Raw genomic sequence first — 12536 nt, forward strand, 5'->3', positions numbered from 1 at the left:
ATTGTTCTGACCATAGCATTTATTCACACTACTGCAGCCAGACTGACTAAGCAGATCCCCAAGGCCTGCCAACACCCCACTGACACACATGAAAATAATTCTCCCCAGGCACACTAATCGGAACATTCATGGTGACACGCACTCACTCCATCACGGCACTGGACAAGTTCAAAATCAAACAGAAAAAGACCTAAACTGAGAAAAAGCTACTCAGGACTCTGACCTCAGGGGCCCTCATGTGACTCTGAGACTTTCTAAGCATTAGGTCAGCCTGGGAGGGAAAGGGGTGGGATACTGAGAACCAAAATCTTATGCTTCTTAAAAAGGCAACACCACCAGTCATTTTATAACTAGTTAGTTCTTTCTGCTTTGACTGATTCTCATATGAAAGGATGTCTAATCCTACTTGACTTTTAAAAGACACTTTTAAAAAAATGATCTTTTGGTATTTTCTGGGAACACCAAAATAAATGATCTTTTATTAAGAGAGGAGTTGGACTTGGACAACTTTATAATAATGGTAAAGAAAATGCTAAGAGAGCACTGCCTATTTTAGAATATTTTTTTTTTCCTCAAAGGAGCTCAGACTGCCTTATAAACATAAGTCTACTAATCCATATGTTAGCTCCTGGTTAGACTGCAGATTTGAAACTTCCTTTCACACTGGATGATGTGTCTGTCAATACTGAGAATTTGCCTAGTCAAAATGAGCATGAGATGGGTTAGTGATTTGGGGTTTTAGAACTGAATCAGCATTCATGTTAAAATTTAGATCAGCTGGGCCTGCCCGTGGCTCACTCGGGAGAGTGTGGTGCTCATAACACCAAGGCCATGGGTTCGGATCCCTATACAGGGATGGCCCGTTTGCTCACTTGGGAGAGCGTGGTGCTGACAACACCAAGTCAAGGGTTAAGATCCCCTTACTGGTCATCTTTAAAAAAAAAAAAAAAAAAAAAATTTAGATCAGCTGCATTGGTCTAAAATGGACTTGACTGATGAATTAGAATATGTTCTATTAGCTACAGGAATCAGAATGGGAGTGGTGGAATGAGGAGCAAGACTTTCTTACTGGCTGAAAGAGATATACATAGGTTGGCCCCGGATGAGGTGCTGACACCCAGCAGGGTTTTCAGTCCATCACTAACCTTCAATAAATGTTTAACCAGAACAAAATAGGTAAGAAATTATTTTTTCAGTAATAAAATTGCACATTTGTAAACAGCATGGCAAAAAAAGCAAGCTGTCTAAAATCAACTTATTTTATGTGAAAAATAGCTTTTATACGGAAATAGTATAGCACAGAATCATGAATATAATTATGAGCTAGGGCAAGGTAAAATGTATTTGTGGTGACAGGAAGCACCCCAGGCTCTCCCAAGCCAGGGCAGTGGGGGGCCTTGGGCCTCGGCCATGCCCCCCCAACACCTGCAACTAGCCCACTGATGACCACTGAACCACTGCAGGAAGCACCCCAGGCTCCTGAGTTGGGGGAACAGTGGGGGCAAGGGCTTCAGCCACACCCCCTTGACATCTGCACCTAGCCCAGCAATGACCAAGCCACCACTGGAAGCCCCCTGGTCTCCCCTGCAGGAATAAGGGGGGTGCCACAGGACTCAACCCCACCCATCCTCCTTTCTCCTTCTCCCACCCTATTTGCTTCTCCCTTCCCCCAACTGCTCCACAACAACATCACAGAATGTAAAAAATACATATATTAATAAATAAACTTCAAAAAAAATGTATTTGCAGTGATAGTTTGGTTAATATACCACTAGAATAATTTATGTGGAGTACTCTGTTTTTTATCCCCTAGTTGGCTGTGTTTGAATATTTTAGTCTCAAATTTTGGGAATGCATTAATAATTTGTTTATCAAATAGGTGTTCACCCCCTTATATGCACATAGCAATATTCAGGGTGCTAGGTGTAGGGGAGGCAGGATGCAAAAAAATGTAAGGTAGCATCTCCCAGCACATTATATTATTGGGAAACAAGAAGTATGTTTACATAAAATTGAAAGAAATAATATAAGTAAATAAAATATAAAATAAAAATATAAGGGTTATCACAAGATAGTAAGTGGTATTGTGGTTTTAAGTAACAAATGACAGTTAGGTTGTAAGAGAGACTGTGTGTGCGTGCAGATGAATACACTATAAATACCAGAGAGCTTGGAAGCCTTCCTGGAGGAAGTGATGTGCAAAATTTGGGCAGGAGTGGAGAGGGCATTTTGTTGAGGAAATGAAAGATGAGACATATACATTTGATTAGACCTATCTAGCTAGATATGAGGAGGGACATTTATGTTGCTCAGAGTAGTAGAAAGGTTGGAAAGGTTTGCCTAGATTCACAGAATCATAGAATTTTAGACCTGAAATGATCCTAAAACAATCAGTAAGGCCACCAGTTCTCAAACATGGCTGCACATTGTAATCAACTGTGGCGCTTTAAAAAATTCCAATGCCTGAACCTCACGCCAGAGACTCTGATCTAAGTAATCTGGGTGAGGCCTAGGTGATGGACGTTTAAAGGCTCACAGGTGATTCCAATGCAGAGCCATAGTTTAAGGACAACTGAATTAACACAACTCCCCAATTTCTCAAGATGAGGACCACCTCCAAATTTGCCCACGCACAGCGGCTGAGAACTGCCAGGACACTCAGCTGAGCCCTGGCTCTGTTCACCATTCCTGCTGTTTGTCTTTAATAGTGTATTGTATAGTACTCTGGAGACCAGGCCAGAGAATTGGATTTTTGCCATAAAGGTCATGGGAAGCCATTGAAGACTTTTTTTGTGCAGGAAAATGGCACATTAAAAACAAATGGTCCTGCAACTTCCAGGTGGACATCAGAAATGAAAAGAATAAATGCACCCTAACAACCTAGGAGAATGATGTTGTCCAATTGAGCACTGTCTCTGAACTATAAGTTTGCATGTCTGTATTTTGAATTAAAATATAATATTGTGATAATTTCTGTCATCGTATTCAGATAAGAAGAATCATGATTCTCTAGTTTTGTGGCTACATCTCACTTCTAAAAAGAACTTTCTTCTGGCCAATCAGGTCTGATTTTTACATTTTTCTTTGATTTTCTCCTTAATTCTACAACTAAGTGTTTCATGTTTCCCATCCTTTTTACTTTATCTTTCCTGTCCTTTTCCTCTTCTCCAATCAAGGACATTTGTAAAATTGCCCACAATTTGCTCATGCATATTTATATGTCCACACCTCCCTATCTCTTTATTGTCCCTTGGGCAGTGTCCAGTAGAAATATAATTCGAGCCACATATGTAGAATTTTAGAAACAGGTTAAATTCATTTCAATATTTTATTTAAGCCAATATACCCCAAATTGTATCATTTCAATATGTAATAATTATAAAAATATTGATGAGATGTTTTACATTCTCTTTTTGAAACTAAGTCTTTGAAACCTGCTGTGCATTTTACGCTTACACCATATCATTTGGGATGTTAGATTTTCAAACTTCAAAAATATGACACGATAAAATTGCATTTCAGGAAAAATGTCTCATTTCAATTTATAAATTTAAATAAAATTAAAGATTCATTTCCTCAGTTGCACTAGGCACATTTCATGTCAATAGCCATATGTGGCTGGCGGCCACTGTTTTGAATAGAGCAGGTCTAGGGTTTTATATGGTAGAGTTTTCTCATTCTGTGGCTTGGGAGGATATTAGGGTCATTTTAATGAGTTTGATCACTCTACTTATTGAGGAATTTGTTCTCCTCAGGAGTCTTAAAGGAGGCAGGGTATGAAAAATAGTTTCTATAAACAAACACAAAATTTAGGACATGAAGGAGGGTGGGGTTATATAGTAGTTTAGGAAGGGAAATGGGGAGGAGGGGAAAAGTCAGGTTTTGGTGTCCATCCCTAATCAAATGCTATTTGAAGATAAAGAAATTCTATAGAAAAATCAAGCAGCCAAGAGAAAAAAGATGTAAAATATGCCATAATAGTGAGAGAGAAAATGAATGAATTAAAAAGTGGATTTATGTGTCATCAGAAGAGAAAGAGTATTGCTTACATAAAGTGCTAATAATGTATTTTTATAGAGGTTTTCCCCTAAAGAATTCAGGATGTCAAACAAATGATTCTTAAATTGCATAGGCAAATTTGACCAAAATAAATAAATAAATAAACAAAATATTCCAAATGTCCCAGTATTGAAAGGTAGAAACAGTGCGGATAACTTATTTATCTTTCACCTACCCCCTTCTCACTAATTGTTACTTCTCACATAGCTATTATGCACATAGTCTATAATGGGTTTGCATTGTTCTTTTACAGACTAGACTCAATTTAAGGGTGATATTAGCTCTTTAATCATCTGATAATAATACTTAGCCTTCAATTCATCATGCAAACAAGGGGGGAATAAAGTCAACAGGAGTGGGCAGACCAGCCCTGTGCTGAGAGGAACCCTCAGGCGTGAGCCCAGATAGTGCCTGCCTAAGTGGCCTCAGACAGGATCGGCCAACACTTATTGTACTAATCTGCCCATGCCCAGCAGAAGAGATGGGGGTGGAAGGACAGAACAGATCTGATGAAGGTGCTCTGGCCACTTCATCCAGAGCAGTTGCTTCCTCTATTCTTCGGACACCCTAGGGTCTCTGATCCTGCTACCGACTTTTTTTTTTCCCTAACAGAAAGTCTCAAAGCTTGATGATAGCAAATTCTAACTCAGTTACTTGCTCGCCAAAGCTTAGAAGAATATGCTTTGTGTCTTTCCACTGTTTTTGGTAGATGGAGTTGAAGTTTCCTGATCATAACAGTTCAGGCCTTCCAGAGGTGAATTCTTTTTTTTTTTTTTTTGTCGTTTTTTCGTGACCTGCACTCAGCCAGTGAGTACACCGGTCAGTCCTATATAGGATCCGAACCCGCGGCGGGAGCGTCACCGCGCTGCCAGCGCAGCACTCTACCAAGTGCGCCACGGGCTCGGCCCCAGAGGTGAATTCTAAAGGTTCCATTTTCTTGGCTCAGATTACAGGAAATCCTGATAATAATAGTGATAATGAACAACTCCAAGGCAGTAGACATTTATTAAGTACCTATTATGTGGTATAGTAGAAAAAGCATTCACAATTCAACAAGTTCTAACAGTGTACCTACTATGTGTTCAGTACTGTGCCAGGCATTAGTGTAATAATAACAATAACCATAACAACACCAGTAAGTAAGACTTTATAAGTGCTTATATGGTGCTAGGGGCTGTACTAAGCAATTTAAGTATTTTTGTTATTCCCATTTTACACAGGAGACTGGGGCACAGAGATGTTAAACAACTTGCTCATGTCACAAAACAAGGACATGGTTTTCTCATTCACCTAGAGGTGAAATAACTTTCCTAAGGTCACACAACAAGTAAGAGGTGAAGCCAGGCAACCTAGCCCCAGAACTCCACACTCAGACTTTAAATAGGTTTGGAGCTGAATCCCACCCTCTCCACCTATAGCTGTATGACTTTGGGGAAATGATTTAACCTCTCAGAGTCCTAGTTTCCTCATCTTAAAAGGGAGATAATGATATCTACTTTCAAAACTTTATAAGGACGTTAAATAATGCATGTAAAGTGACTAGCACAGTGCCTGGCAGACAATATTATTATTAGGGATTCATTCATCCAAGTGCATAATCACTCCTCATGTACTGGTATGACCACCCTAATCGTTAAAATATTGAAATGCTTCCTTGCCAGCTGACAGAACCTCTGGCCCAGGCTCCTTGAGTGTACCCCTTCCTGCCATCCAGCCTCTCCTGCAGGAACCCCCCATAACCACTAGCATTGTAAGGGCCTCCAGGACCCTGTTCTGATGGTTAGTGCCCATGTCTCACCAGTTGTTACATATTTTCACTCTCTCCTGGCTACAAATATGAGACAGGCTCCTGCCTTCAAAGAGGGCACTGTCTGGGAGGGGCGCTGGGCATGACAGGAGAAGTGATGAGGGCAATGATGAGTGCACTGAGTAGAGTGGTGGATGTTGGAACTGCTCAGCGTAGATGGGTCAGAAAGGCTTCACAGAAGGCAAGAGGCCAGTGCTATCAATAATCTGTTCGGGTGGGTGAGATCATCACTAAACATCCTTTTTTCTCTCGGTTTCTTCATTCTTTGTACCTCCACTTAGTTCAGGCCTTCATGACTCTTTGCCTAAACTTCCACAAGAGCTATATCATTAAGTGGTCTTCTGTGCACCAACCATTCTAGAATCTATTCTGTGGTTCCTTACTCAACAACCTTTAGTAGGTCTCCATGGCCCTATCTCCTCATTGAGGCATCCATGACCCACTATCATGCAGCCCCAGCCTCTGTTTCTGGACTTATCTGCTTACTTTTGGGCAGGTGTTTGGCACATCTACCAAATGAGATGTCCTCTACACTGGATTCTACTGTTCCTACTGCTTGGAACTTGTGGATCCTACCTCAGGTGTTTTCAACACCCTCCTCAAATACAACTTCTTTGGAAAAACTTTTTCCCATCTGTGTTCCTTCCTTCCCCAGCCTCTCTCCCACCCCAAGATAATGTGAGGGGTAATGTGTTCTAATAGCTAATATGCACTGATAGCTTACTATTTGACAGGTGCTGTTCTAAGAGCTTTCCATGTGTTACTTTGTTTCATCCTCACAAAAACTCTAAGAGATAGGCACTATTATTACCTCAATTTTCAAATGAAAAAGACTGAGGTGCAGAGAAGTGTTATATCTTTCCCAAGGTCACACAGCAAGAGATAGAGCTGGGGTTCTAAACTAGGAAGCTTATCTCTATAGCCTATGCTTTTAACTATGGTTCTACAGTAACTAATAACTCTCAAAGAAAGAGAAAACCGAGGAAAAAATTTTCATGTTATTGTTCAACATATTCTGCTAAGTTTTGTAATTATTTTATCTCCTTCTGTATATGGGCTGAAAATTCCTAGAGGGAAGAAACTCTAGGTCTCATAGCCTGGTCTCAGTATCCATCAATAAGCTGTGGGCAAAGGTAATGTTACTGAGCCATCACATCCTTTGGAGGTCTCCTGATTGTGAATTGGCCGTGATCAAGCCCCTTTCACTGGTATTTCTCCTAAAGAAATGCATTGCTTGGCCAAACCATGGTGCAAGATCAGGACAACTGTTCTGCGTGGACTCCAAGAAAGCTGTGGCTGACAGTTATTTATCTTCTGCATAATAAAGCAGATGTGTATGTGATTTCTCCCTTTTAGAGTTGATGAAACTAAACGGTACGGAGGTTACTTACATAGAGTCATCAGCAGATCTGTAGTGGAGCTTACTTAGGTGGGACTAACTATAACTGACTCTCCACCTTTCCAGTTCAAGACTCTGGACAATCCTATGGTGATGCTGCCCCTGATGCCATGTACTTATAAGAATTAGTAGATGGACTAATCTGTTGACTGGCCAGAAAATTCTGGAACACCTTTCCCCTATGTTTTTACCTTGATACAAAATGAAATTATGACATCATTAAGGGAACCCAGGACTTTTCTATTTGTATTCTTAGAACTTGCTAGATTTTTCGAAGGGTGGTCTGGTCAGTCCTTGTGTGAAAGAAAATCTATTGTGGAGAACATGTAACATCTTCCATTTAATCCATGGGGCGACTGGGTTTGTTCTAGAATCTAGAGAACATGAAGACCTTAGTGGCGAACCAGTAACTCAGTATCTAGACACAATTCCTTGATAAGAACCTCTTTTTTCTTTGAGGCTAGAATTGACATATGTTAAGAGTGTGAGTGTGACTCCAAGGGGTGAGGCACGCGTCCAAAATAGTATCTGCCAAATATCTTGCGGTACTATTTGTTATCCAAGGGTATCCTCTGCCTCTTACTGCCATCACCTCCTTTTCTGCCAGGGTTGGCCCGGGCTGACAGGTGTGCGCGGCTTGGAAGGGGTGGCGAGGCGGAGGGCAGGGTTGATCAGGAGAGGATCAGGACTTTATGACGGAGCAGAGTCCATCACCATAATCAATCAAAGTTCGAATGGTTTCGTTCGCTTTGTTCTGGCAAGCCAGCGCACAAGACAGAATCTTTAACTACAGTCAGCACTGAGACCCACGCCGCAACAGGGCCATCGAGCAACGGCCAAGACCATTACTTGTCGGTGGCCGCACGCCGCCGCCCCCTTTAAGAGCCTACTCCGCGGGACTAACGTTCGAACGGGCCCTGGCGCCCCTCCTCGGCCCCTGATTGGCCGAGTGCGGCGCACGAGGGCCCGCCGGCCCGCCCCGGAACGGTTGGCGGCCCTTCGTGATTGGCGGTCGAGGAGCGTATATAAAGTGGGGGGGCGGCCCAGCTGCCTTCAGTTTAGCGACCGACCCAAAGGTGGGAGGTTGTGTGGTGCGGAGAGGTCGAGGCGGCAGGGCGAGTTACCGGAATCACTTCAGTTCAGAACGTTAAACTACCGAGGGCGCACCGCAGGGGCGGACTTGTTGACGCCCACTTGTTCCCCGCCCAGCTTCCGAACGTGAGAGCCGGGGCTCACCTCTGTCACCTCGGCGCTAGCCCCGTGAAGGCGAGGCGGGATGGAGTTCAAGCTGGAAGCTCACCGCATCGTCAGCATCTCCTTAGGCAAAATCTACAACTCGCGGGTCCAGCGCGGCGGCATCAAGCTGCACAAGAACCTCCTGGTCTCGCTGGTGCTGCGTAGCGCCCGCCAGGTCTACCTGAGTGACCCGTGTCCCGGACTCTACCTGGCCGGTCCTGCTGGGAGCCCGGCAGCGCCGCCGCCGCAGCCCGGTGAGCCCGCGACCGGGACGCCCGCTGGCTGGGGAGAGCCGCCCCCACCGGCCGTCCGCGCCGCCTGGCCGGAGACCGAGTCGCAGCCGGGGCGCCCCGCGGTCCCAGACGCGCCGAGGGCTGGGGACACTGTTCCTACCGCTACGGAGACCGGAGCCGGGGACGCTCCTCAGAGCCGACAGGCGGAAGCTGCTTGGGGTCGCGTAGAGGTACCGCGCGAGGCGGCGGCCGGAGGAGCAGAGGGCCCCGCCGGAGGCTCGGACGTCTTCCCCGAGGGGCTTCGGGCCCCGCGCCGCCCCACAGGAGGGGAGGACCAGCCTGGCGCGCTGGCCGCGGCCCCCCGCGCTGACTGCTGCTGCGCGCCGCGGCCCGCCGAGGACGAGCCCCCCGCGCCGCCCGCCCTGTGCCCCAGGAAGCGCGGCGCGGCCGGCGGCCCCGCGGGCTGCTCGGCGGCCGGCTCGACCCCGCTGAAGAAGCCCCGCCGGAACTTAGAGCCGCAGCCGGGCGGGGGAGCGGAGGACGCCGAGGAGGAGATGGAGACCGGTAACGTGGCCAACCTCATTAGCATCTTCGGGTCCAGCTTCTCGGGACTCTTACGGAAAAGCCCCGGCGGCGGCCGGGAGGAAGAAGAGGGCGAGGAGAGCGGTCCGGAGGCCGCCGAGCCCGGGCAGATCTGCTGCGAGAAGCCGGTGCTGAGAGACATGAACCCCTGGAGCACAGCCATCGTGGCCTTCTGAGGCCCCGGCCCCCGTGCGGGGAGGAGGTTGAGCGGCGGGCGTCCCTGGAGTGGGGCCGGACCTCTCCCAGCTGCGAGGACGCCCCAGGGCCGCGGGCGCTGAGCTCGTTGGGGGAGACTGGTTGCTGCCGGCCAGCGCGCACTGAACCCCGGGCTCGGCAGCCCTGCTGTGCCGTGACTCTCGAGTCGCATCTTGGGACCTGGGAGTTTGAGGCTTATTGAAAGAGGACGTTTGTGAACTTCGTGTATGTGTATGTTTCTGTGTATGTAAGTTTGTCTTGTTGAATTAAGACTATTTTGTCCTTCTGGAATGCACCACCCTTCCCCGGGGCTTCAGTGATTGGGGGCAGACAGGGACTTTCCTGTGCCGGCAGCACAGAGAAGGAAGCGGCTAAAAGGTTGGGGCCGGGGAGTTCCCATTCGTTCCTGGGGGAGGGAGGGACTTTACACACGCCCCTCACATGAAAGCTAGAGCCACACCACGGCCGGGAGTGGCGTTTCCTCACTGGATTTCCTAAGACGAGAGGGATTTAGTCCGTAGTAGAGACGTGGATTCTATCCTTTCTCTCTCCTTGAAGAAACGATTATGTCCTGTGATCACTCTGAGAAAGGGAAATATTAACGGCCCTTTGCTTTTCCGCAGGGGAAAAAAGCTTGATGAACTTCACAGAAGACTTCAAGCTTGGAAATATGGAGTTTATAGAGAAAAAAATATATTTTAAAAAGCTCTAGGTCAGAACACAGTGCTTTTAAGAAGTGTTTAATGAAGCAAAGTTTACAGACAGAAGCCCTAAGTGGAAAGACCTTATGGTTTTGTAAATATGGTGACTCCAGTCTTTGTTGTATAAAGGTTGGGGGAGCTGACAAGGTTTTTGTACAGTATTTTCTCCTTGGTTGTATTGATTTTTGTAAAAAAAATGTAACTTTACGTGTCTAACACGTATTAAATATTTTGAAGCAACTTCACTGCGTCTTTGTAATCATCTGTCTGGTGGGGGCGGGGGCGGGGGGAGTGGGCGGAAGGAAACTAAGGCCTGGGCTAGAAAATTGAAGGTGTGGTTCTTAATATCAGTCATTTACAGACTGAGGACATTATTGGCTGACTTTACTTAGTACCAAGAGACACGTTTAAGCCTTTCCACCCCCAATCCGAGGACTGCTATTAGATACTATTATGAGTGACCTGGCAGTTCCTTGAAACCTGCCACTAAAACTGCCTTTTCTAAAGTCAATTTAGGCCAATTTTCTGTAGCCCAATCTGATGGTGTCTGTTTAACATTTAATTTAAGCACCAACTTTTGAAGCCTTTCCCATGTACAGAAATGTTTTTCACCAAAACTTTATTTTAGTCTCCTGGGTCGTCTTTTAGCTTTGTTATTGGGGAAAAAAAAAAAAAAAAGATAGCTGGCTTTAGAAGTCTATTGGAACCAACATATGAGGAAGCTGAGGAGACTGACTTGTCCAGAGGGTCAGGTGGTCAGGTCCACCTCTGCTTTTCCAGTGGATGGTAGGTGGAAATTTTCAATTTTTTTTCTGTTATTGTATCTACAGAAAATAAATGCATCCATAGAAGGGAAATCGCTTGTGTCAGACCAGTTAAGGAAGGAGGCCAAGGAGGGCCAGGCAAATTTGATTTTTCATTTAGCAAAACTTACTGACTTGCTTTTGTCACCCAAAAGGTGACATCAATGTTTTTGTCATAGTAATCACCTTAGGTGATGACAACCAAGTCATCTATTGATTTTACTAGAATTACTGCATTTAAGAGTTTTTTGGGCTGGCTGGTTAAAGCATAGTGCTGATGACACCGAGGTCCAAGGTTCAATCCCTGTACCAACCAGGTACCCAAAAGTTTTTTGTCTAAAGCAAAATGTTCAATATTTGAAAGGTGTCCGATAATTTCTACATCAGAAGCAAACCAATCAGAGGATGGTGTTTTAAAATATGGTTGCTGGTACTTTAAAAGATGATATTGAGGGGGGAGGGAGAGGGGGATAGGGAGAGATTGGACAGGGGTCGTAAAGAATAAGTACAATTGGTGGTGTTGATAACACCAAGGCCACAGGTTCAGATCCCTATATAGGGATGGCCGGTTTGCTCACTTGGGAGAGCGTGGTGCTGACATCAAGTCAAGGGTTAAGATCCCCTTACCGGTCATCTTTAAAAAAAAAAGTGCAATTGGTAACAATATACATACTAGTAATATTGATTTGATCAACATATGTCAACATTCAATCCCCAAAATATGTATAATCAATCAATTATGATTCAGTAAAAATAAAAAAAAAATGATACTGGTTTATAACAACTTATGAATAGGATGTTTAAGAAATGGGAAAAATTGAGAAAAGAGGCAAAGCTTTAAGCAAAGGTTATGGCCTTTGAGCAAAAGGAGCAAATGAATGGTGCCTTAGCCTTAGCTAAAGTCCCAATTACACATGAACTGTCATAGCTGAGTAGGCCAGTGCTTTGATATTTCTCCAAATCTAGTAGTGGTTTCTTAAGCATAATGAACTTTTTTTTTTTTTTTTTAAAGATGACTGGTAAGGGGATCTTAACCCTTGGCTTGGTGTTGTCAGCCCCACGCTCAGCCAGTGAGTGAACCAGCCATCCCTATATAGGATCCGAACCCATGGCCTTGGTGTTATCAGCACTGCACTCTCCCGAGTGAGCCACGGGCCGGCCCAAGCATAAGGAACTTTCTACTTTATGTTCATCATAATATATTCACAGAACTAAACATTCTAATTAGGGTCTTGTTAAATTGACTTGTTTTTCTTTCAGAGATTAGCTACTTAAGTTTTGTTATAGCCACCAAAGATCTATTGAGGGCTGAGTGCTTCAACTGAAGAAGGTGTCTAGGGCCTGAATTCTGCAAACATTTCCTGTTACTAGAAAGTAATGATTATGATTGAACAGCTATCTCAATCCATTTTTATATTTGGGAGGTGGTTATATTTGGTGTATTTAAGAGAGCTGATATGTTTTAGATGAGGTAAAAGTTCCTGTTGGTCCTTGGCTTCATATTAAGGTGAACCATGGGAC

General features: G+C 44.8%; 1 protein-coding gene across 1 annotated transcript; it reads left to right on the forward strand.

Annotated features, from left to right (window-relative positions):
• Positions 1-8311: 8311 nt before the first annotated feature.
• IER5 (immediate early response 5) lies at positions 8312-10457 on the forward strand. The gene has a single exon (XM_063105434.1). It carries the CDS (start codon positions 8542-8544, stop codon positions 9490-9492), a length of 951 nt encoding a protein of 316 aa, XP_062961504.1. The 5' UTR covers positions 8312-8541; the 3' UTR covers positions 9493-10457.
• The last annotated feature ends 2079 nt before the right edge of the window (positions 10458-12536 follow it).

Source organism: Cynocephalus volans, chromosome 8 (assembly GCF_027409185.1).
Source record: "Cynocephalus volans isolate mCynVol1 chromosome 8, mCynVol1.pri, whole genome shotgun sequence".
NCBI classification, from domain to species: Eukaryota; Metazoa; Chordata; class Mammalia; order Dermoptera; family Cynocephalidae; genus Cynocephalus; species Cynocephalus volans.

Coding starts and splice junctions, on each gene's coding strand:
- IER5 (XM_063105434.1), top strand. CDS start 8,542: ATGGAGTTCAAGCTGGAAGCTCACCGCATCGTCAGCATCTCCTTAGGC.